At 42.6% G+C, this 25,903-nt stretch overlaps 1 protein-coding gene across 1 annotated transcript in view; it reads left to right on the plus strand.

Moving 5' to 3' along the window:
* The first annotated feature begins 4,774 nt into the window (after positions 1-4,774).
* Positions 4,775-25,903, plus strand: part of LOC126484365 (acetylcholine receptor subunit beta-like 1) — an 883,730-nt gene continuing 862,601 nt past the window's right edge. Inside the window, exon 1 of the mRNA XM_050107835.1 lies at positions 4,775-4,878. Within this exon, the coding sequence (XP_049963792.1) occupies positions 4,803-4,878 (76 nt within the window). The 5' untranslated portion in view covers positions 4,775-4,802. The remainder of the gene's footprint in view (positions 4,879-25,903) is intronic.

Raw genomic sequence — 25,903 nt, forward strand, 5'->3', positions numbered from 1 at the left:
TGCTTAGAGTAGAGTTGGAGGAATAGTTGATATGTCTGGAGTGTAGGAAAGCAGTGTCATCAGGTGGTAAACATGTGGAAGTTGTTTGACCAAATTGGCAGTACAGAGAATATAGAGGACATTAGTCTTGGGGCAACCATGCACCAGAAGATAAGGAATAGATGTTCTTATCACTGGCAGATTTGGGTCTCTTAGATAGTAACGCTATAATAAGGACAAAGTTAATAGGAAGTACATGGTTCTTGAGTTGGAAGAGGAGACAGGAATGCCAAGCTCAGTCATAACATTTTTCGAGACGACTGGGCACAAAAATTGCGGAAGTCGTGCTGTTAAGTTGATGTGTTATGGGATACGTGAGAAATGGAGGTTGATCATCAGAGAATAAGAGGGAAAGTGATTTTATTTAGTTTTATATTGCAGTTACTTACATCTCCCCTCCATCCTTAACCATTCTTCAGCCATTGATTTTTATGAACTAGTAACCTTGAAGTAAAGTGGTTTATGAAGTTAAAATACAAATGAAGATGCTTATCAAAAGGATGACAGTAATGAGCTATTTACTCTCAACTATAGCAACAGTGGTGTGATGCGTGTGTGCAGCGCTGTATGTGGTGTTTGGAATAAAGAAGGTGTTGAGGATGATGTTGGATAGAAAAGGATAAAGGATATCCTTGTGGGAAGGAACCAATAGCTGGGATGTTGGTCTCAATGTAGGAGTGGGATGCCAGTCGGCCAAGCAAAGGGTAGGCTGTAGCTTCGTTTGGGATAGGATGGGTAGGATAATGTGTGGGGTAGTTTTCTGGGATGGATCCACAGTCTGGGACAGACAGACAAATGAATTCCATTGGGAAAGGCTATGGAGTGAACAGAAATCTCCATCCGCAGGGTGGAGCTGTTGATAGAGGAACAATGGCGGACCTGAGTTCTTAAGGATGGGAGAGAATACAAGGCGACAGAACTCAAATTCACAGGAGGCATGCTTGAGGAGCTGTGATGCGTGCGTGCAGCGCTGTATGTGGTGTTTGGAATAAAGAAGGTGTTGAGGATGATGTTGGATAGAAAAGGATAAAGGATATCCTTGTGGGAAGGAACCGATAGCTGGGATGTTGGTCTCAATGTAGGAGTGGGATGCCAGTCGGCCAAGCAAAGGGTAGGCTGTAGCTTCGTTTGGGATAGGATGGGTAGGATAATGTGTGGGGTAGTTTTCTGGGATGGATCCACAGTCTGGGACAGACAGACAAATGAATTCCATTGGGAAAGGGTATGGAGTGAACAGAAATCTCCATCCGCAGGGTGGAGCTGTTGATAGAGGAACAATGGCGGACCTGAGTTCTTAAGGATGGGAGAGAATACAAGGCGACAGAACTCAAATTCACAGGAGGCATGCTTGAGGAGCTGTGAAAATTTGATTAACTGTCGAAGGAGACAAGTAGGTAATGGTGGTCAGATACAGAAGGCAAAGCGTAGTGCATGGCATTCCAGGATATGGTGGGAGTGGTTGCGTTTAGGAGGAATGGAAGTCCATGCATCATTGACATAGCTAAGTATGAGGATCTTGTAGGTATGGAGAACAAAAGAGGGTTCAGTCCTCATGTTTGGATGTTGCCAGTTTTATTGTGAGGTTTCATTTGGATGGTTAGTAGGTGATAGGGATTATAAAATATTTTCAGATGATGTTAGTCCAAGATATTTTAGTGTTTTAATTAGGGTGTTGGAAAAGTGAGGATTGTGAGGTACTGGGGATGGAAAGCACAAGTTGTTTTACTTTGCCTGGGTCTTGTAGGCTACACCCGGAAAAGAAAGTTTTGGGTGCAGTTGGAGGGATCGTTGCGGCAGCTGAGTGGTAGGATGGGTGTTGAGGAAGGCACTGTGATCAGTTTTCTGGAAAAGATACAACAGTAAGGGGTGGTTTTGGGACACTGGCTGTGCACAGATATGTGATATGTAAATGATTAGCGTTGCAGAGCATTCGCACAAGGTTGGCGCCGGTGGCGGCACCTACAACGTGCTGACATGAGGAAAGTTTCCAACTGATTTCTCATACACAGAGAGCAGTTGACCGGCCTTGCCTGGTGAAACGTTGTTGTGTTGCCTCGTGTAAGGAGCAGAAATGCGTACCATCACGTTTCCGACTTTGATAAAGGTGGGATTGTAGCCTATCGCGATTGCGGTTTATCGTATCGCGACATTGCTACTCGCGTTGGTCGAGATCCAATGACCGTTAGCAGAATATGGAACCGGTGGGTTCAGGAGGGTAATACGGAACGCCGTGCTGGATCCCAACGGCCTCGTATCACTAAAAGTCGAGATGACAGGTATCTTATCCGCATGGCTGTAACGGATCGTGCAGCCACGTCTCGATCCATGAGTCAACAGATGGGGACGTTTGCAAGACAACAATCATCTCCAAAAACAATTCGACGACGATTGCAGCGGCATGGACTATCAGCTAGGACACCATGGCTGCGGTTAACCTTGACGCTGCATCACAGACAGGAGCGCCTGCGATGGTGTACTCAACGACGAACCTGGGTGCACGAATGGCAAAACGTCATTTTTTCGTATGAAACCAGGTTCTATTTACAGCAGCATGATGGTCGCATCCGCGTTTGGCGACATCGCAGTGAACGCACATTGGAAGCGTGTATTCGTCATCGCCATACTGGCGTATCACCCGGCGTGATGGTATGGGGTGCTATTGGTTAGTGGACATTACATTTCAGATGTGTTACGACGTGTGGCTCTACCCTTCATTCGATCCTTGCGAAACCCTACATTTCAGCAGGATAATGCACTACCGCATGTTGCAGTTCCTGTACGGGCCTTTCTGGATACAGCGCATCCTCCAGATCTCTCACCAATTGAAAACGTCTGATCATTGGTGGCCGAGCAACTGGCTCGTCACAATACGCCAGTCACTACTCTTGATGAACTGTGGTATCGTGTTGAAGCTGCATGGGCAGCTGTACCTGTACACGCCATCCAAGGTCTGTTTGACTCATTGCCCAGCTGTATGACGACCGTTATTACGGCCAGAGGTGGTGGTTCTGGGTACTGATTTCTCAGTATCTATGCATCCAAATTGCGTGAAAATGTAATCACATGTCACTTCTAGTATTATATATTTGTCCAATGAATACTCGTTTATCATCTGCATTTCTTCTTGGTGTAGCAATTTTAGTGGCCAATAGTGTACATAAGATGAGAAAAAATACATGGACTGTTTTTCGTTTTTAAATTAAAAAAAAGGTTGAAGCTGTCCAGCTGAAAGGAAAAACAATATATACAATTTAAAAACACAGTTGCAACCTGGTGGGCTTCATCTATTGAAAAGCACTGAAGCATGCACTGTCACTTAAAATCTGAAAGACCCACACTGGGTGAGAAGTGTTCTGTTACGAGTGAATACGTTCCATTGGGTTGGGGGATGTGGTAAACAGATAGTGGTCTGTTAGGTAGGAAAGCTATGCAGATGATAATTAGGAGCTGTGTTCAGTGGTGGGAATACAGACAGTGAGAAAGGATAGAGGGTGAGGATTATTGTGGTGTCTGGAAAGGTAGTGGTACAAAAGAAAAGGGATGTGGACAGATGGGGAGAGAAAGGGAGATAGGAGGCATGATGTGGAGTGGGATGAGTGGGGAAGAGTTCACATTAGGAGAGATAAGCATGGGGGCATGTCTCTTTATCCAGGAGAAGGAGTTGGTTGAAGCGGCTTTGGGACAGGAACTGGAGCAGGGATAGGGATGGCGATATGTATTAAAAAACTAAAACCCCCCTCGATTGCGGAAAAAGCACCTAGTGTTAAGTGTTAACCCAGGTTTCGACGTAGATAACTACACCTTCTTCAGAACAACAATAAAACCCACAAGTGCCTTTGTCAATGATTAAAAGAACACCATAGCTGTACATTTATAAAAGAAAAAGCAAAGGAAAACACAAACAGTACATATGTACAAAGTTGAATTTTCCCTTTCTTTTTTGTTTATAAGTGTATAGCTATGGTGTTCTTTTAATCATTGACAAAGGTTTTCTTAGGCACTTGTGGGCTTTATTGTTGCTCTGAAGAAGGTGTAGTTATCTACGCCGAAACCTGGGTTAACACTTAACACTAGGTGATCTTTTTCGCAACCGAAGCGGGTTTTTAGTTTTTTAATATATTAACCAACGATAGCTGGCGCGCTGAGATGTTGAAGGTTCTTAAACGGCGATATGTGTTTGTAAAGGCCCGGCAACATTGCAGGGTTGTTCATGATTCGAACTGGATTGTAAAATAGCGAGCCACAATAGAGATTCGAGGGGGAAATTCTTGGCTGAAAAGCGATAAGAAGATAAAAAATAGTCCTCGAACTTAGTGAACCTACGGTATGCTACACACTTCGTGAGGCAGCCCGCAAGCGGAACTGGGCGTGAGCACGAGCAGGTGCTCCGAGTCTCCCCGTCAGGTGCGACGACAGCGCTGCCGGCGGCGGGCGCCGAAGACGGGCGGGGCCGCCACGCCGACGGCGACCCTGGCGGCGGGCCGCGCAGGCGGCGTCCGGTCGATACGGGGGCGCGCGGCGCGGCGCACGATTGGCCGCGGAGGGTCCGGCGCCGGCGCTGCGCGCTGCTACATTATTAAGCGCGGCGGCGCGCGCGGCGGCGGCAGTGCGAGGCTGGCAGCGAGCGGCGATGGGAGGCCGAGGGCGCCGGCCCGGGCTGCGGCTGCGGTTGCGGGCGCGCGCCACGGCGCGACTCTAGCCAGCGCCAGCGGACTGCGGCCGCCATGCGGGCACGGGGACGCCGCCGCTGAAGGCCCGGAGCCATGACCGCCGCGCCCGCGCCGCTGCTGCTGCTGCTGCTGCACGCCTGCCTGCTGCTCGCCCTCGTCTGCAAGCCAGGTCAGTCCCCCCGACCCGGGGCCGCACCGCACCGCGCCTCTGGGAGCGGACGCTGCCGCCCGCCTCTGGACCCGACGGCTTACTGAGTGCCCTAGTGTTCACCGAGGCGGATCTCCACTCTAGCACAGCGACGCCACACATCTATACTCGGAATATCGTCGTAATGTGCATCGCCGAGGGAGCTTTTTATTGTACCACACACTCTCCTTATCCAGTCCCACATAATGGAAGTGATTAACAGCTAGCTGAAACTTAGAACAGTGTACACTCCGTAAAACAGCTGACATACGCATCCTAACCAACAGACCCGACGCAGTGAATTGTACTCTCCAATGTTTCCTCAACCTTATGGAGTGGAAGGTCCTAAGCATCACCAGAGAACCTCTGTGGGATATTTGCGAAAGGAGCCGTGTAGACCGCCTACTACATTTTCATTTATTGTGACGTTTCGACTATTGCTATCGTCAGAGCGAAATTTAGAGCACATATAACAATCGCCACTTTATGATGCAAAGAAAAGTACACTCCTCTTCGATATAGCTGTTATTACATCAAACTTTTTTTCACGAATTCTATGCTTCGAACTGATGATGGAAGTAGCTGAAACGTCGTAATAAGTGAGAATATATCAGCCAGTCTCGACGGCTTTATTCAACAACAAAAAATTCTCAATGATAGAAAATTGTTTACCGACTTTGTTTTGTTTATTAATGAATCTGTGTGGCGTCTGGATGGACTGGAGAAGAAATTGTGGTAAACGGAAGCTTTTCTGTAGTCTTTGAAGGGTGGTCGGGCAGGGCAGTTGGAAGCCTGCTGCTCGCGAAAGGCAGGTATCTTCGTTTGAATCTTGCATCTGCTGCCAATTTTAACATGTCACGAACGTTCATAGCATCGTATAATCCCCTAGGGATTGTAAAAATGCCCTCCCAAAAGTGCAGTTATTTATATAATGGCACAATTTATCTTCACGGGCGGTATAGAGCGACCTGCAGAGAGCATAAAAAATTTCGTGGAGTAAACACTGAGGCCCAGCTTGTGGAATCTGCTAAACAAAGTTGTATGGATACCTCATATTTGATCTACGTGCAATACACTTTTCACACGTCATGCTATACCTATGTACTGTTAAGCTTACATATGTCTTGGTACAACATAAGCGGTACATCAGTCTTCGGTTTAATGATCATTCTGAAGAAGACAGATTGTTCGAGGCGTGTTGCGTCGCATCTAAAACCATACGGTCTCTTGTAACTGAAATGGGATAGATCTTTTGTTATCACACCCTTTCATATGTACATTTGGATGGTCCTGGACTGGACTGTTTTATGATTACACAAAGAAAATGTCACTGGAGTCAAGCTCCAGTAGGATGTGGATGCCAAATAAAGAAAATGTCATGTCGCTCTCTCTGCAGACATCTTCCGCGGTCACACCCTCCGCCATGGACGCACTGCTGCAAACGCCCAACGTTTTAGAGCTACAAAAAGAAGAGACGATTTAATTGTGAAATTATCTGCCAGTGTTGCACTTTACACAAATCACGAATTTATCATAAAGCCACCAAACTGAAAACGTGTATGTATTTTAGTTAAGCGCTGCTGTAGGCCACACTAAGGTGTAACAAGGATGGTCAGAGAACATCAGTGGTAATCGATGGAACAATGGCAATGTTATTATCTCGGATAAATTTGGAAAACTCAATTCAACAGTTCGACTACATATCTTGTATTTGTTTCATTCGAATAAATGAGAAACACTAGGTTGTGTACGAAGGTGTGAGTTATCTCTTGGTCTTTACTCTGACAGACCAGCGCAGGAAGTGGTTAATACTGATACAAAGCTCCGTCTAGATTGTAGAATTCTGTGAGTTAAGCAGTGGAATATACGTGTAGATACATGGGTGTTTCCGTACTATGCTCCACGATGAAGTAAATCGTGCATGCACGATTCTTCTGGTTGCAGCTGTAAGATCGCCAGCACAGCAACAGATTCTTCTATTCGTTTTTGGAGACAGAATTCGTAGAGTCAAAGCAAAAGAGGATGAAAATCAGCATTCTCCTCGAATTTCAGATTGAGGTTGTATGCGCTTATAGGCCTGCGCAATTACCCTGTATCCCAAAGATATTGTGTCATATTTTAATATGGGAAATGAGCTACATGTGAATCTCCTGCAAATCTACAAACTGAAGAATTAATCCTGCATTAAGTGAAACGTTAGAATTCTGTTTTTTCAGTCGTGCACAACATACCCACGCGGAAATTATATGATAGACTTTGTGCAGGATATGAAGTACCACTCTGTTTCATCCAGCAGCACATTAATAATCGTGTGTAGAACTGAGAGTTGAGCTTGCTTCGTCAGATTCGCGTGGTTCGCCTACAGACAGAAATGACCATTGAAACTCTGGAGTAGAAACATGCGTTCAAAGCAAGGTGCGCAATTTAACAGGTTTAATGAATATTACAGAAGGCTATAACGGATAAAATAATTATAAGTTTCACTCGCATAAATTATGGCAGGTGGAGTGATGCACTCTTAATCTTTTTGATAACGTCTATAATAGTGACGCCAGAACAACAGAAGTAGTTTTCAGTTGGAACCCATTCTGAATCCCCTGGCGTTTAACTACGACATTTGAAATGCGATTACAAATCAAACTGAAACGCGAAACATCAGAATTATGCACTCTGGAATATTTAGGTACAATTCTACTGTAACTTATTCAGTTTCTTTCAGTCAGTCGAGTATTTCTATTATTTTTTTATTTGAATTAACAATTCTTTTTTCATTGATACCCTTTGCGCCTAGCTTAGAATAATAATTCTGTGAACTTTCTTCATCAAACTTTTCCCCTACTTTTTGACCAGCACCTAGCACCTTTACTTATTTCTTCGGGGGCTGTTGGTATGGGAAAGTAGCTTCTGCAAAGAGATTTACAGGTGCATGAGTGCATTCGAAAGCGATTCTTTCTCAGCTTTGTGTTCGTATTGCAATATTGCATCGTTTTGAGAACTGAGGCTGCAATTGGCTACCTTTTAAACTAGGACCGTTGGCAACACTGAAGCCACATCTGTTGGTTTATTTAAAAAACTGTCGGAAAACAAAGTTGTGGGATAAAACAGTCACCCCGTGTGGAAGGCGAGTTTTAGAGCCTGTGCTCTTCGTTTAGTGTCAGTTGTTAAGGCCTCTTCCACAACGTAACAGTTTCTCCCTGGACAAACCGTGATGAAGGAACTGGGAGGAGACTGCAGAAAGCTAACACGCTCAGTCGGTCCATGATGTCAAGATGGATAGAGCAATTGGCAGTGCACTGATGATAAAAGACAGCGATCCAGATTCGGTTCCGGCACCGACACACAGTTTTCGCTATACACGAGCAAAATAGCGCACACGCCAGTGAAGAACAGAACATTGCTGTCTCAATACGTAGCACTTTGGCATCATTTCCTGTCACTTTCTTGAGTATTTGCCTTCTCATTCACTTTAAGGTACTGTAGGTCTTTCATTGTAATATCTAAGTTTCGTCATCTGCAGAGTTCCTCTACAATACACTGTTGAACAACACAGGTGTAACGTGTATTAATGATGAGATTATTCAAAGCAATCAGCCACTATTTAGGTTTTGAAATTTAGATGACATGTTTGGAATGTTTTCACATCCATCACCAGATGGGGTTAACACTGTTATTTACTTGTCACATGGTAAACTAATCTCTACAATTTCAGATTACAGGTTTTAGAAAAGAAAACAAGAATTGTAAATCACAAATCTTATAAAAGAAAGCACAAACTGCAAGTTATAATTTTTACAAAGAAAAATTACAAATTAAAAATTTACGAAATATTAATCCAAATCGCATATTCTACGAGAAAAGTACTTTTGACACAGCGTTCCACATTCACAAATGCGTAATAGTATGCTATATCTAATTAAGAGTTTCAGCTATAGCTTGCAAAACATGTTTTCCCAGAGAGTCTTCTCTTGGAGCAATCTTGGAAAATGTGCTCCACGGTCTGTTCAGGTACTTAACAATAGGTGACTCTGTATATGAGCGGCTTAATTTTGTTTGCTCTGGATTCTCGCAACTTCTTCGACCACCACTTTGAGGTGACTATAAAATTCACATCAGAAAGTGTACTGTAGACAATAGCGCATGCAATAGGATGAGAACTGTAAGGAATTCGATTCATCTAATTAAAGATGCTGTGATCGTCTCCGGTGCCCCAAACAGTTGATTTTATAAACAGCTTATGTGTCATTCTCATGTTTTTAGTATCGTTTTATACCACCTTCTACTCCAATTTGAATATTATGAAGATGTTCACCTTCATGGATACTTTACGTCTCTTCGTATAGTCTCCACCTCGGTTTCCCGATCACCTTCTCTTCTGGCGCTTACTTTCTTTAATCCATCTCATCTGCTTGCGCCTCTGCTTCCACTGTTCTTTGAATAGAATTATCGAATGTCTGTTTGGGTGGAAACAGCAGAGCTGCGTACGTTTCTCGAGTGTAGAGGCAAGCAAGTGATCGGTAAGCAGCGGATGGTAGGGGCACTCTCTAGCGACCGTGGCGCAGTCTCGATCCACACCCTGTCGGGATCTTTATAGACCGCTATGGCGCTACTGCCTCTTCGCGCGTAGGTGCTCCTCAGATGGACGTAATCACATCGAAGCCATAGCCTTTGCGTCGCGAATAGTATCCCTCAGGAATGAACCTCTTGCCACTTGGGGAAGTCTGGTTCTTGAGTAATGCAGTCAAGAGTAATCTCACATACAGCAAGAAACAATTTGTATATCACTTCACAGTTTGTATTCCAGATGGGCCGCTGGACTGAGAATACTGTTTATATGTTCAAATGTGTATGAAATCTTATGGGACTTAACTGCTAAGGTCATCAGTCCCTAAGCTTACACACTACTTAACCTAAATTATCCTATGGACTTGAATCTCCGCCGGGATCAGCCGCACAATCCATAACTACAGCGCCTTAGACTGCTAATCACGCGCGGCTTCTATTTATACATTCACTCAACAAACATAGTAAAATATCGAAAGCTGGTGCTTTTTGCGACCCGTCCAAATTGTTTAGGTAGACGATGCTACTCTCTTAGAAACACTCACGTTTTATTGAATTGATGTCTTTTTAAACAATTGGTTTGAATCATACTTACCAGATTGCAGATAGTTGCGCTGGATTAGTCATACATGATGGAAAGAGAGACAGTTTTAGTGACTGTTCCAACTTCTATTCTTTATATATGCTAATGACCTTCTACTTAATATTAATCAAGTAGAATTATTACTTTTTTGAAGACGACACTGGTGTTTAAGTAAATCCAATTAGTGAAAAAACAACAGAAGCAACTGTCAATGACGTTTATCAAAGAAAACATCGAAGTTCTTAAATGATTTTCTGAAAAGAGCTCACCGTGGATTTGGGGGAAACACACTATATTCAGTTCTGAACAGCAAACAGAGGGAAACCATGCCACCAAATGACGTAGCGCACGAACAGGAGTCAGTAAAGAGGTTAGAATTTTACGATGTTTTGGGTGTATATGCTGATGGAAACTTGAACAGGAAGAAAGATATTACTTAGTAGCTCAAACAATTAAATTCAGCAATTTTTGTTCTTCGTACTGGACGAGTTCTTCTACTTCATACGAATTGTTGTGTAAAAACTGGTACACTGTAGAAACTGTAGTTGTAGTTCCATGAGTGGGACTGGTAGGTTATATGTCCTTAAATATTACGTTTAGGCCAATGTGTCGTTTAGGAACTTATAAATGCCCATCATATAGCCATCCACTGAAAGTAATAATGTACACATATTCTGTAAGCTGACCCGTTCGACATTATTTCGACAAAAATCGTTCAAATGATCTAGATAACTTATATTTGACTAACTATCCAACTTACTTTCTCTCTCTCTTCTTTGTGATTTTACATGCACATTCACTCGCTGAAGCTAACAGGAACATAATCACATAATAGCAGGAATCGATATATTTTTTATATCAAACAGTGCTTTCTGTCAACAAACAAGGAAGAGATTTGATGCTACAAGGGACTGTTCTGGATTCATTGCTTCTCTCGACACATATCAACGATCTATAACTAAACATGACAGATGATTCACAAAATTTTCTCTTTAGGGTGACAAAAAAATTATTATGTTACACACGAAATGTAACGTGAGAATGAGGCAGCTTAGAGGGTAGTCGCTAACAATAGGATATGGCTCTGACAGAGCAGATTACCGGTAACTACAACGAAACACAATACAATTTTCACACGCTACTCTTGTAGTAGGGAAATTTTACCGTCCTAAAGCTGTGAGACAGTGGAATCAATCACTTAAAACTCATAGAATTAAGGGTAGATGAAAAGTTGTTTTGTTAGTATCACGTACAAGAAACTGAATGCTACACTATAAGAATAATTTCCACTTTCTCCTACTCTGAAACACGAAACCTTGTTTAGTTTTGCTTACTTTCGCGCTGTTTTCAACTATAATATCATGTTTTGGAGGAAACGGTGCACTCAGAAACAATATTCTTAGTCCAGAAAAGGATGGTCAGCCGGATCTGTGCTGTCAGTTCGCGAACCTCGTGTAGGCCGTAGTGTAGGCGACACGGAGTCGTAACTCTGCCTTTCTTGTACATACACTCATAAAAGGAATTTTTTTGTTTACAATACGGACTCACTCAGCAGAAACTGTAACATTCATTCAGTGAACACTATACGGCAGAACGATGTGCACTTGGTTAAAAGCGTGCAGTATTCAGTACGTTTAACTTTCAACAAGCTTCCGGAAGAACTGAAAAAAAAAACTGAGTGATTAAACCCCATGTCCTCAAACCTAAGTTGAAAGGTTACATTGCGACACGTTCCTTCTGTGCCGTACAAGAATTGTTCGCAGTAGTTGAGATGTTTTCTACGCAATATGTTATTTATTCGTATAATTCTGAACGATTTTTTTTTTGTATTTTACTAATTATTTTGTTTCTCTTGCGGTAAATTTTCTATTCAGCATACTGTAAACTATGTATAGACTCATTCGATGAGCAAAACAGTGTCTCCGCACATCGTTCCAAGGAATCTGACAAATAAAAAATAAAATAAAATAAACGCTCTTGTTCTACACACGTGTATAATGTGTCAAAGAGTTTCTGTTGCAGAGCGAAAGATTCATTCAAAAAAGAAACCCTGTGCTATTAAAACGCAGTATTCCTTCTCTCAAGGTGCGTACGTCCAGAAAGACACGCAAGAAAACGTTCATTGCTACAGGCGGAACTGAAATTATCTTAATGTCTCAGATTATGAGAATGGTGCGAGCTCGGATCCCAAATATACACATTCTTTTCATCTGCTAGAATCTCCTTTGATCGTATAATTTTGGATAAATAATTTAGGATATTGGGCCGCGTCATTGAAAACTACTAAAATAACTGAGATGCCGACGTTTCGACCGACTTGCTGCTGTCCTCTTCAGAGCGCTTGATTGCTGTACACTGGTGAATGTCTTAATTTATATATTGTCATTTTCATTTTTAGTGATGAAATAAAAAAGTGACACACGTCATATATATATGTATCTCTTAAAAGCGAGTGACGTTCCTCTACTGGAAAGCTGTAGTAGAATCAGTATCATTATACGAATTGACGGTTGCAACAAAAGTTTTTCAGTATCAGCTCAGGTGAGCGGTTGACTGCTAAGATAGTTTGTGAGTGAGCCGGCCGGTGTGGCCAAGCGGTTCTAGGCGCGTCAGTCTGGAACCGCGAGACCGCTACGGTCGCAGGTTCGAATCCTGCCTCGGGCATGATTGTGTGTGATGTCTTTAGGTTAGTTAGATTTAAGTAGTTCTAAGTTCTAGGGGACTGATGACCTCAGATGTTAAGTCCCATAGTGCTCAGAGCCATTTGAACCATTTTGTGAGTGAAAAATTTGATATACTGTCAATTGTTTGGTACAAAAACACTGACAAGCTCCTGCTAATCTTTAGTTCCTGTTTCAACACCCACACGCAATCAAAGTCAGTACTAATAGCCACTTTATGGTAACTAACCGAACCCTTTACCAAAAAGATTAACAAACGGATTATTTGCGACAGAATGCTCGCTCAAATATTACACAAATTGACCAGTACCAATGTTCAGTCCACGGTCACAGTCTGTATAACATGCCATGTAGACATCGGTTATTCAAAATTTACAGTTTACATATTGAAATTGTTTTTCTCACACATTTGAATCCTTTTGTGGCACTCCACGGTCAAGTTTTAATCATTATTCTGCAAAATTATCACTGCTTTTCAGAGCTCCTTACATCCGCATCCGAATATGATGATGGCTGAGCTCAAAACTGCTTTCTTTAGACTTCACAAAGCAATTCTTTAACCCACAAAATACGCGCGAACGCAATGTGCTCTGACTGGCAGATTCACTTCATAGTCAGTCCGATACTAGTACCAAACTGCGCAATCCCATGACTTTTACATTTGACCAGTCACAACTTAAAAGCTTTTATAAACAATTTCCTAAATGAAAAACTTTAGAAAATCCACAAATATCAAAACAACTCCCTCTTTAAATGACAGAATTATCGTAAAATGTTCCTTGTTTCCCCAGTGCCATACACGGGCTAGTTGTGGATTACAAAATTCCCTTGAGAGTGATAAAGTCTCTCTGTGCATGGTTCTCATGCTCACGTATATTCACTTAATAGGCGTAACAGTATTCATTTATTATCTTACTTTCCATTCATACTGATAAACAAATTAGCAATAATTAATGACAGTCGTAATAAGCACAATAACTTCAGTTTTGTTATCAAAATGTATTTCAACTTATCGATAATTTCATAGACCGCAAGAAGCTGATGTGTTTCGGCCACAGGCTTAACTGCTTGCAGCCAGCTACTGGATCACAGCGCCCCTGTCATGCGTTAATCATGACTCGTTGCCTGAAACTATATGTGCTCTACCGTCCCTTACTTAAAATGGGTGTGATATGAAGCGCTACGCCTTTCGATCCGTGCACGAGTCCACCGTACCAATACGTTCCAAAAAGCCGAGCGCAAAAGTCCGATTTTTCAGGGGGTCATATCGCGTTTTCTACTGATGACGTAGTTACGAGATCAAGTATTCTGGATAGCTCGTGGCCTAGCGACCAGTTATGTACATACCGGAAGAACGCGAATATTGTATCTATCCCACAGAACAGGGTCAAAATTTAAACATTACTTATTTCCTTCAGCGCAAATTGATTGTTTCCCTTGCATTAAGGATGGCCACTTTTATATTTTCTATTCATGGCTCTTAAGATCCACATGGTCAAAGTAACCGCACTTACGGACGTAACATCCGGTCTGAGGAGAAAATGTTGTTTTAACTGACGTATTGAACACATGGCTAGGGTTCTAGGATCATCGCAAGCGTTCTGACGTCACCGTACTATGTTTTTAGTCAACGTTTTTACAACAATAAAACTTTATGATTCGCTGCTTCTGTATAATAGGCACTGCACGCCTATAAAGATATGCCTGAAGTGGCACTGCAGTGACAAAAAAGAGTTAACATGCCCTAGAAGAACTTAACATGATTGCCAAAAATTATGCAAAATTAGAAACACCGCAAATTCAGTAAAATATTTCCAATAATCTTTTTACCCTTTTACAATACAAATTCTAAACCGGGCGTTTTCGATGAATTGTAATCGAGAAAAAATGAAAATCAAACGACTTTGTGCTAACCTTATATTATGCGTACTTATTTCTTGTTTGTAAGTGTCAGATTATATAAATGTGTCGATGTATACAATTAGTGAACACTTTACTGACCTATAGAGTTCATTTTTCTGTAAGAAGTTCACCCAGCTATAGCAGTGAAAAGAAGAGACAAACCGGAAAACTCCTTTTGGAGCAAAAAAAAAAAAAATCAAATGGTCCTCTTAAAAAGACTCTGACAGAAAAATGGAATACTAGCTGGTGAATTATCATTTCACCTTCCTCGTCAAAAATTTTGGCATGCGAACATATTCGCGCTTTTTGGTGCTGAAAGAGAATAGCGGAGAGACAGTCAAGCTGGAAGAGAGAGGGGAGACAGTGCCAGCGGGGGAAAAAGAGTGAGGCAGAATAAGGGAAACAAGTCCGCATTCGCCGAGGCAGATGGAAAACCGCCTTGAAAACCATCCACAGACTTGCCGTCACACAGAACCTCGACACTAATCCACCGGGCGGATTCGTGCCGGGGACCGGCACGCCTTCCCACCCGGAAAGCAGTGCTTTAGACCGCACGGCTAACCGGGCGGGCTTATGCATAATCACACTTTTAATTTTTAAAAGCTGTCTATATGTACAGGGCTATTCATAATAATCTAGATATTTTTAGGTTAAAGTGGAAAATGATTGTATTGATCTAAGGTGTCAAATGACTACATGTATGGAAACCGAAAGTGATCCTGAAATAGAAAGAGAGAAGAATGAAGACAAGAGCAGTGGGAGCCGAAGAGAGATGAGATATCGATACTCATTGAGAGACTTTGCCAGTAAAAGAGAAAGAGAGGTGAATGGAAATAGAAGCGGTGGGAGCAAAACAGATTGAAGACAATGGAAATGAAAAATACAGATGAGGTAGAGACCATACGTAGAATGGGGGAATGTCGGGACGGAGTGTCTGGACCCAATCAGACTGGCGAACTTTAACATGTAGCTACAGCGGAGGGCGTGTTTTCCACCGAAACTTTAAGCACGCTGGACTAGGAGAAAAATAATTTGGACCCTCAGAATTTTCGATTTCTAGTGGAGAGAGTGTAAGTGGGAAAGAAAGACAAAAGAGGACAGTGTAAGTGCAAGGGGAGAGTGTGGTAGAGGGATATAATGTAAATTAGTGGGGGAAAAGGCAGAGACACATATAGATGATTGCACTGAGAGAGAGGTACTGAGTATGAAGATTGAACTAGAAACAGAGTCTTGATATAAGAATGTAGAATGTTCTGTATTAAAAGAGCGGGAATATAATCGCATGCGAAAGTTTTTGGTGAGGAAGGCGGAATCGAGGCACCTGATTCCCCTCTTTTCTGTCAGGGTCTTTTAAAGAGTAACATAATTTTTTCCGCTGGTATTTCGTACGTGACTGCAACTTTATTATGTGTGGTTTAGCATCAGTGTTTTATCACATTTGTGTAGCCAGCATTTTACTGAAAGTGTTTCTTATATGAGAATGTAACGAGTTATACAGCTGTGTGAGCCATCCGTATTCTGTGTTCTGACATAATACTCTACCATGACTGATCTGAAGATCAGTTATCAGATTTTAAGTTTGTATATTATTTGCGATCTACACAATTTTAAAACTTTTGTAATAAAACTTTAAGGTACTGTAAATAAGAAGCCTTGACAAAGCTCCGATAGTGTCGGCTCGGCGTATGGGAATGGGTATCTCGGAAAGACGAAACTGCTCAGCTGTTCGCGCGTACTGCTGTCGTGAGCGTCAGCGGAAAGCGGATGATAGGGTGAAACCAAGAGTAGGCGAAGAGGTGTAAGGTGTCCACGCCTCACCACAGAACGTGCAAGTCAGAGGCTTACCAGCTCTGTAATGCAGGATAGGGGCCGATCTGTTGCAGGGCTGACGACAGAATACAGGCGAAAGTGTTTCACTTTCAGAGCACACCGTTCGGAAGACATTGTTGAACATGGGGCTTCACAGCAGACGAGAAACGCATCGTCAATTACGATTGCAGTGGGTATGGGATTATTGAGTTTGGATCGTGGATTAGGGGAAACTAGTTATACCACTATACTGCTGCTCGATACACGCATCGCGCCACTGACGCAGGCCAGAGGGTACAGTGCTAGGCTGTGGGAGACTTTAAAGTGATGTTCCATCAACGGTACTTGCAACGGGAACATTCATCTGACTTTCGATGAAGTATGTTGTAGTAACCGTAGGTACCACGCTAGCTGTGGTCTATGTCCGTTCTTGTCGCCTGTCAGCTATCTTCTTCACCCCACATCTCCAACAATCTGCCTTAGACACTAAGGGCTACCATTCCAATACCTTCCTTCCAGCCTTATTCAACTTCAGTTTTCAGTAAAGACTGATCTAATATGCACCCAACTATCCGAACTCCTCGTTTAATCACATTCTGTATTCGACTTTTTTACTCTTTGATTCGTTACAACGTTGCCTTCATTCCTTACTTGAACAGTCTACCCCATTTTCAACAGTCTCCAGTAACATTATATTTCAATGGATTCTAATCCTTTATATTTTTCCAATCGTCTATGTTTCATCGTCCATGCTTCACAATCGCAATGAGCTATGTTTCAAAAATAGCTTACCGTGAAACTATTTTTCGTTTTCGGATTTTAGGAGCTATTTCTGTTTAGAAAAGTCCATGTTGCCATGTGCAATCGTTGCTATTTTTCCTCCGTATTTCTTCCTTATTGTTTATACTTGCTATACAGCAAAACTCGACTACCTCTTCAGGAGACTCGTAAAGTTGAAATACTCTACCCTGGCAGAGCTTCTTTTATTTTCTGCACTAAAACATCAGATCCACTTCGTTCTGTTTTGAAGGCATATTTCACTAAAATGAACAGATTAATAGCCAATGGAGTTGATGTTTGAGTAAATGCTGTCTGCGTGATTGTACTAGTATGACACTACGCCACTAAAACACATTGATAAAGAACAAAAGTATATATGTAAAGAATTTTCAGCCTGTTCTGATTCAATCATCCTGATTTAGCTTTTCCGTGTTTTCCCATTCCATTACAACCAAACTCCTCTACAGTTCCATCTAATATCTAGTCACCGACTCCTTCCTCATATTTTGACATAATTAACACATGTGTATTCTTATACTTATTGTGCTTCCAGCTTGGCATTCTGAGCCCTTGCAATAAGTTATCTGAATAGTATGAAATATCCTATTGCAGCGTGTCACTGAACAAAAAAAAATATAATTAAGTGAGGGAGAGTTTATCGCAAACCATTCTATATCCAATTCTGCTACCATCGCTTATTGGCGACTTTCTCCTGGAAGTTAATAACGTTTCAATCAAATCTTTATTGCTGTTGTTATTGTCATCTGCTGAAGACTGGTTGGATTTAGCTCTCCAGGGCTGGTTAACTACTGTACCAGTTTAGGTGTAGTAATCCTTGAGTTCCCTCTACTATATGTATCCCTCATAGATGCCCCAGTATGTATCTCATCAAGCGATACCTTCTTTCTGTCAAGTAGTGCCAAAAATTTCTTTTCTCCTAACTTGGCCTTAGTACCTCCACATCAGTTATCCGATATACGCACTAGTCTTCATCATTCTTCTGTAGTACCATATTTAAAAATCTTCCAGGCTCTTCTTGTCTCAGCAAACTATTGTCCACGTTTCACTTCCACATAAAACTCCAGTCCACACAAATATTTTCAGAAAAATACTTCATCCTCACCATCTTCCACGGTGATACTGTTCTACAAGACGACAGACCCCTGTTCCAGGATAGGTTTTATGAGCTCCCGACACCAGATCTCAGTATTATTGGGCCGTTGCGTATACTGTGAAGACGCGTCATCGCTATCCACCTTCATCATCGCTAACTGAGCTTTCCATAATTTTGCAGGATTAATGCTCTAACATTCCCTTGAAAATCGCACACGACCTGTATTTATCCATTCCGAGACGGCTGGAAGCTGTTTTGAATGTCAGCGGTTTTCCTACAACTATTGGTTTCGGTGATGTGTTGTGATCTTGGTGTTTCCATATTTTGGTCCACCTCCTCTTTGATCACATTGGATATGGGTTTTGGTAGTTCTCACAACAAACCTGATATACATAGGACCTGGTCCTACTGCACGTCGTACAGATTACTCGAAGGGTAGTACACAAGTTATGAACAATGGAATTGTGGAAAGAGCTATAAATTCCCAGGTGGGGTGACATTCCATCTACAGTGGATGTAATAGAAGTTCCAAAGTTTATATTAACCTGAATCTGTAATGTCTTATCACGCTCACAAAGTAGCCATATCACTGATCCGTCTAATCGAGAACTGATGTTGTCGAGGCAGCTAGCGTGATGGCTCCATGTGAAAATCAAAGTTGTTGTCCAGAATGAGATTTTCACTCTGCAGCGGAGTGTGCGCTGATATGAAACTTCCTGGCAGATTAAAACTGTGTGCCCGACCGAGACTCGAACTCGGGACCTTTGCCTTTCGCGGGCAAGTGCTCTGCCAGTACCTCGCCTCCTACCTTCCAAACTTTACAGAAGCTCTCCTGCGAAACTCGCAGGAGAGCTTCTGTAAAGTTTGGAAGGTAGGAGGCGAGGTACTGGCAGAAGTAAAGCTGTGAGTACCGGGCGTGAGTCGTGCTTCGGTAGCTCAGCTGCCGGCACGGTAGCTCAGCGTGTTCGGTCAGAGGGTTATCAGCCCTCTGTAATAAAAAAAACTGAGTTAATCGATCAACAACGAACCGAAACGGCTGTCTTACGACGTCCGCCCCGAGCAGATGCAACGAACAAAAGCGAACAAAATGAGATTAAAAAAAAAAAAAAAAAAAAAAAAAAAGATGGTAGAGCACTTGCCCGCGAAAGGCAAAGGTCCCGAGTTCGAGTCTCGGTCGGGCACACAGTTTTAATCTGCCAGGAAGTTTCAAAGTTGTTGTCGTTAACTTGATAGTTAATCGGGCTACGAATAGTTTTACGTGCAACTTCTCACTATGGCTGTATAATATATATACAGTACATTGAAGTGGATTTTTAACTATAGCCCCTTAATAACCTCGTTTTTTCACTAACCATATCTGTTGAGACTTTCTAACGCGTTTTCGTATTACGTAAAGCCTAACCCAGTTTCTTTCTATGTCTACACTTTCGTGATATTGTGTATGCAAGGTCTACTACTGGTGAAGTCATTTTACTCTTATAGGGAAGAGTGAGTGTTAAATGAATATTTATGTGTAACTGGCATTATACTTGCAGTAATAGTTAACTAAAATTACTTCAGCTGTATTAATACATATTTGTTGTGTTACGACCGCTTTCATTCTCATAACACCTTCAGGATGCCAAGTTCTACGAGCGAAACCATCCCAACATGGTAAATATGTAATAATGCAGATGAGGTGTAGTTCATTAATCATCAGTGTTAGTATTAATCATCCGCGGTGCTCAACAAGATCAAAACCGTTATAACTGTATTTTAAGAACGCCGTAGGACTCTTAAACTTTACCTTAACAATTTCACGTTCTGTTGTCACTCCTAATTTTCGCCAAAATCCAGGCAATAACAGCTGGCCGAACTACCCTTCCATTCCACCTATCCGACTTCCACCGTGTCATTTATAAGCATCCCATCCCTCTTATTATCACGCGGAAATAAATATCTCGGGACAACCTACCTACCAGCTGACCAGCAAAAAATTCGTAATAAACATAAAAAATCAGGCTGAACATGGGGATTAAATCCTTCATCACAAGCTGCATCTGCGAAATCCGACGTAAGTTCACCTATACCAGGGTTGCTTGGTTTTCGTCTCGTTTCAGAGTCAGATCCTACAATTTACTGAATGGCATGCTTTCCATCTCCACTTACCTTCTGCGACGTTTGTCACCCTCTCAGCGAGGTGGCACAACAGCCAGCGCGCTGGGCTCGTGTACTGAAGGCCGTCTTCTCACATCCCCTCTAGGGGATCCAGATTTAGATTTTTCGCAGTTTCCCTAAATCGATCAAGTTAAATGCCGGTAAACTTCCTTTGGATAAAAGCACTATCGATTCCTTTACTCACTCCTCCAATCCAAGTATGTGTTCCAGCTCTAAAGACCTCGTCATCGATGGGATGTTAAAGATAATCTTCCTTACTTTACTTTTCTTCAAACGTGCGTCCAGTACCAGCTAAATACCATCGCATCCCACTTCAATTACCTAGAAAACTTCCGAAAACTGCTGTTCTGCTCAGTGAACATCGCTCAATGTCGTACCTGTGTCAAAACCTCCACAACCTTATGGGAGGTAAACTAACCAAAACTTGTTAGCTGATCCAGTAATCCGTGCAGTGCTCTGCCCTGTGCCTAATATGTCCATAAATTGTGTATTATCCGCGCCCTCAGCAGCTTATAAGGGTATGGCGACTAACGAGTGAAGGATGCACTAGACGACACAACAGTTTCCATGCGCTTTAACACATATAAATCACTAAAAAATCACTTATATCAAAGGATTTTAGTCAGTACGGTTTAGTTTCCGAGAAAATAATTCATGATCTACGTCTGTCTCCTATACATGTAAAACGTTTTACTTCTTTGGACCAAAGCGGTGGAACAACTGCTAGAGCGATTATTTGCCGATAATTGCTTTGGCTGTTCGAATTCCCGATCCAACTTTTTTCATGTGGGCAAATAATCGACTTTACGTTTACACTGTGAACTTTCTTAGCAGTTTCAGTCATTTGAACGGGGTTTGATGACTTGCCCCTTTTGACATATTTTGACCAAGGTTGAACATCGTCTTAGAAACGTTTTCAGTAGTACCTTTTAACAAAACCTGAAATATCTACTTATTATTACAGTCTCTTTACCTCAACTGGTGTAGCTCCAACACACATCTACCAAAAATTGCAGCGCGTCCATTTGCTTGAAGAGAGCATGCGCAGTTCGAACGAGGGTCAAACCTACAGCTGCTACCTTGCTGTATGGTGCACGGAAATGGCTCGAAGTCAGGGGCTCGGTTGATGATAACCTTGAAACTAGTGGTCAATTTTTCGTATGCTGTTCTGCTTCATTAGTCATCTGATTGGTTTGATGCAGCCTGCCACGTATTCCTCTCTTGTGCGCTTATGTTCTCACTTACTTGTTGGATATATTTCAATCTCAGTCTTCTCCTACAGTTTTACCCTATCAAGTATCCCTCTAGTACCACGGAGGTTATTAGTTGATATCTTAACAGATGTCCTCTGATGGTTCTGTCCCTTCTTCTTGTCAATATCTTTCACACATTTAACTCCTCGCTGATTCTGCGGAGAATCGCTTCATTTCTCAAACTGAGTCCGCCTAATTTTCAATATCCTTCTACAGCGCCACATCTCAAACACTTCGATTCGGTTGTTTCTCTATTTTTCGTGCAGTCCTTGATTCAGCTTGATCTGCCCCACACGCACATTCTCTGAAATTTCATCTACAAATTGTGGCCGATGAATGAGGGTGTGCTGAAAAGTAACGCCTCCGAATTTTTTCTTTGAAAACTCGTAAAGATTGTTAAATAAAACGAACAATATTACACTACTGGCCATTAAATTTTGCTACACCAAACAGAAATGCAGATGATAAACGGGTGTTCATAGGACAAATATACTAGAATTGACATGTGATTATATTTTCACGCAATTTGGGTGCATAGATGAAGAGAAATCAGTACCCAGGACAACCACCTCTGGCCGTAGTAACGGCCTTGATACGCCTGGGCATTAACAGAGCTTGCATGGCGTGTACAGGTACAGCTGCCCATGCACCTTCAACACATTAAAAAAAATGGCTCAAATGGCTCTGAGCACTATGGGACTTAACATCTGTGGTCATCAGTCCCCTAGAACTTAGAACTACTTAAACCTAACTAACCTAAGGACATCACACACACCCATGCCCGAGGCAGGATTCGAACCTGCGACCGTAGCGGTCACGCGGTTCCAGACTGAAGTGCCTAGAACCCCACGGCCACACCGGCCGGCCTTCAACACGATACCGCAGTTAATCAAGAGTAGTGACTGGCGTATTGTGACGAGCCAGTTGCTCGGCCACCATTGACCAGACGTTTTCAATTGGAGAGAGATCAGGAGAATGTGCTGGCCAGGGCAGCAGTCGAACGTTTTCTGTATCCAGAAAGACCCGTACAGGACCTGCAACACGCAGTCGTGCATTATCCTGCTGAAATGTAGGGTTTCGCAGGGATCGAATGAAGGATAGAGCCACGGGTCGTATCACATCTGAAATGTAACGTCCACTGTTCGAAGTGTCGTCAATGCGAACAAGTGGTGACCATGACGTGTAAACCAATGGCATCCCATACCATCACGCCGGCTGATACGCCAGTATGGCGATGACGAATACACGCTTCCAATGTTCGTTCACCTCGATGTCGCCAATCACGGATGCGACCATCATGATGCTGTAAACAGAACCTGGATTCATCCGAAAAAATGACGTTTTGCCATTCGTGCACCGAGGTTCGTCGTTGAGTGCATCATTGCAGGCGCTCCTGTCTGGGATGCAGCGTCAAGGGTAACCGCAGCCCAGCCATGGTGTCCGAGCTGATAGAGCATGCTGCTGCAAACGTTGTCGAACTGTGCGTGCAGATGGTTGTTGTCTTGCAAACTTCCCCAACTGTTGACTCAGGGATCGAGCCGTGGCTGCACGATTCGTTACAGCCATGCGGATAAGATGCCTGCCATCTGGATTTCTAGTGATACGAGGCCGTTGGGATCCAGCACGGCGTTCCGTATTACCCTCCTGAACGCACCGATTCCATATTGTGTTAACAGTCATTGGATCTCGACTAACGGGAGCAGCAATGTCGCGATACGACAAACCACAATCGCGATAGGCTACAATCCGAACTTTACCAAAGTCGGAAACGTGATGGTACGCATTTCTCCGCCTTACACGAGGCATCAAAACAACTTTTCACCAGGCAACGCCGGTCAACTGCTGTTTGTGCATGAGAAATCGGTTGGAAACTTTCCTCACGTCAGCACGTTGTAGATGTCGCCACCGGCGCCAAACTTGGGTGAATGCTCTGAAAAGCTAATCATTTGCATATCACAGCATCTTCTTCCCGTCGGTTAAATTTCGCGTCTGTAGCACGTCATCTTCGTGGTGTAGCAATTTTAATGGCCAGTGGTGTAACATTCTGTATTTTAATTCTTCATGTGTGCATATTTATTTCGTAACGTAGTCGTCATGTCGACGTATACATCTCTCCCAAAAAAGGATCAGTATGTTGCTGTAGAATGATTGCCTTTGTTGACGGAGCCACAAGCTCATCTCTTCACCGCTTCATCACTACTAAAGCGGTCCTCGAAAGTGTTCTTTAAGTTTTGGAAACAGATGAAAGTCAGATAGCATAATCGATGGCAGCGAAGCCAAGGCGTCGGATTGTTGCAAATGTGGCAATGCTCGTGTATAGTCTACCATTGTCATACTGAAGGAGGGGTTGCTCCTGGTCTGGACGATCTCTTCTTCTGTTAGAAACTCGATTACAGCAAGCTGCTTCTCATCCACCGTCATAGTTACGTTACACACCTCCATGTTACACCATACTATTCGGTGAGGGTTGCAACTTGTGTCAGTGAAGTTGGAAAACTGACCGAGTAATATGCATGACATGTAGTACCTCAACTGGTATTGAGAACGGAATAAAAAATTCGGAGGTATCATTTTTAGCATGCCCTCGTATAATGCTACCAGATTTCTTTCAGCCAGTCCCTTTCGTAGTCTCATTTTTTGTCCTCCTTAATCCGTCTGTCATGTGTTTTTTGCTTTTAAGATAGTAGAATGCGCTTCGTCTAGATAGTAGTCCCAAAGTTTGGAATTAAGTTTATCGATAATCCCATTTCTGTTACTCCCCATTACTTCCGTCTTTCTTCTAATTACCTTCATTCGTTGGTGTGTGTGCTCATTAGAACATTCCGTTCAACAGATTCTGCAGTTATTTCTCACTTTCATTGAAGATTGCAACGTCATCAACAATATTTTTTATTGATAACCTTTGACTCCAAAGTATAATCGAATACCTGACCATTTTTATTTTTCTTTTTCGTCATTATCTTCTTAGATAATAACATTAATGCTTCGCTACTGGTCTTCTTATTTTTTGATTTCCGTTATTTTTTTTTCAAAACTAAAAGAAACTCTAACAGCTCTAAATTTAGTGATTTGCTGTGTTTTCCTTTTATTTGTATTTTAATCAGTCACAGAAACAGCTTCCGAAACGTGTGTAAGGGTAAAGTAAATACATTCATCAGTTTAAGAAAATCTAGTGGACTGAAGAGCGCCAATATTGCTGCCGATAGCCTGCCCGGGCCTGTAGAAGTAAAATGAACGGTAGAGAGGGTGAGAAGAAAGTAAAAAGAACTTGTGATGAGGCTGAGAGGGTGGCGAGTTATTTCAGGGCGGGCAGGAAGCGGCGCACTCAGAGGGAGACCGGGGAACAGGTGGGTGTGCGCAAGGGGCGGGCATTAGCCGCATTTCCCCGGTTCGTTAGCCGGCGCCGCCGCGGAAATCTGCCCGCTGATTGCGGAAACCGACGCCAGGCGGCAGCACTCTCTGCTTCCTGTGTGGCCGCCGCCAGGCCCCTGCACTAACTCCTCTGCCGGCGGCCTCGTCACACACATCAAGAGGCGGGCTCGCCGCTGCTAATCCTTCGCAAAATACATTACGTCTTCTTGTGTCGATCCCTTGGCAACGCACTTGACAGAAAGCGGAGTGTATCATTTCGATTTCGATAACGCAGGAATAAGCACTCAGAGTTTGAGGTCATTAGACAGTGAGGACCACAGGGCTCATTTTTGGGTATTTTATTGTTTCTGCTGAAAATATTGTACTTTTCGCAGATGGCAGAAGTGTGGCAATAGAAAGCAGTAACAGCCCTACAACTGAAAAGTAAGGCTGTTGCATTATTTACGTATTCGTCAATGAGTATCGGATATTCGGTGACACTCCAAATGAATACTCGTTATTTAATGAATTCTCTCCTAATTTACCATTCCAGAACGTAGTAACACTACTGTTTATGCTGGCGGTTGATCTGAAATCTCCTATATCGAGCTAAATGATACTGTTAGTACATTTCAAAAACTCTGGGCCTGTGTCCCTTTTAATGAATTTTGAAATAATTAGGAACATGCAAACTAAAAAAAAAAAAAAAAATGTTTCATGGACTTCTTAATGCGTGTACAGACTCCCATGTTTTATTATACTTGGAAAGGAAATTCTAGTTCGCATTGTTCCTCTAGTTCGATATTTTCATCCATCA

This window comes from Schistocerca serialis, chromosome 6, assembly GCF_023864345.2.
Source record: "Schistocerca serialis cubense isolate TAMUIC-IGC-003099 chromosome 6, iqSchSeri2.2, whole genome shotgun sequence".
Classification (NCBI taxonomy): domain Eukaryota; kingdom Metazoa; phylum Arthropoda; class Insecta; order Orthoptera; family Acrididae; genus Schistocerca; species Schistocerca serialis.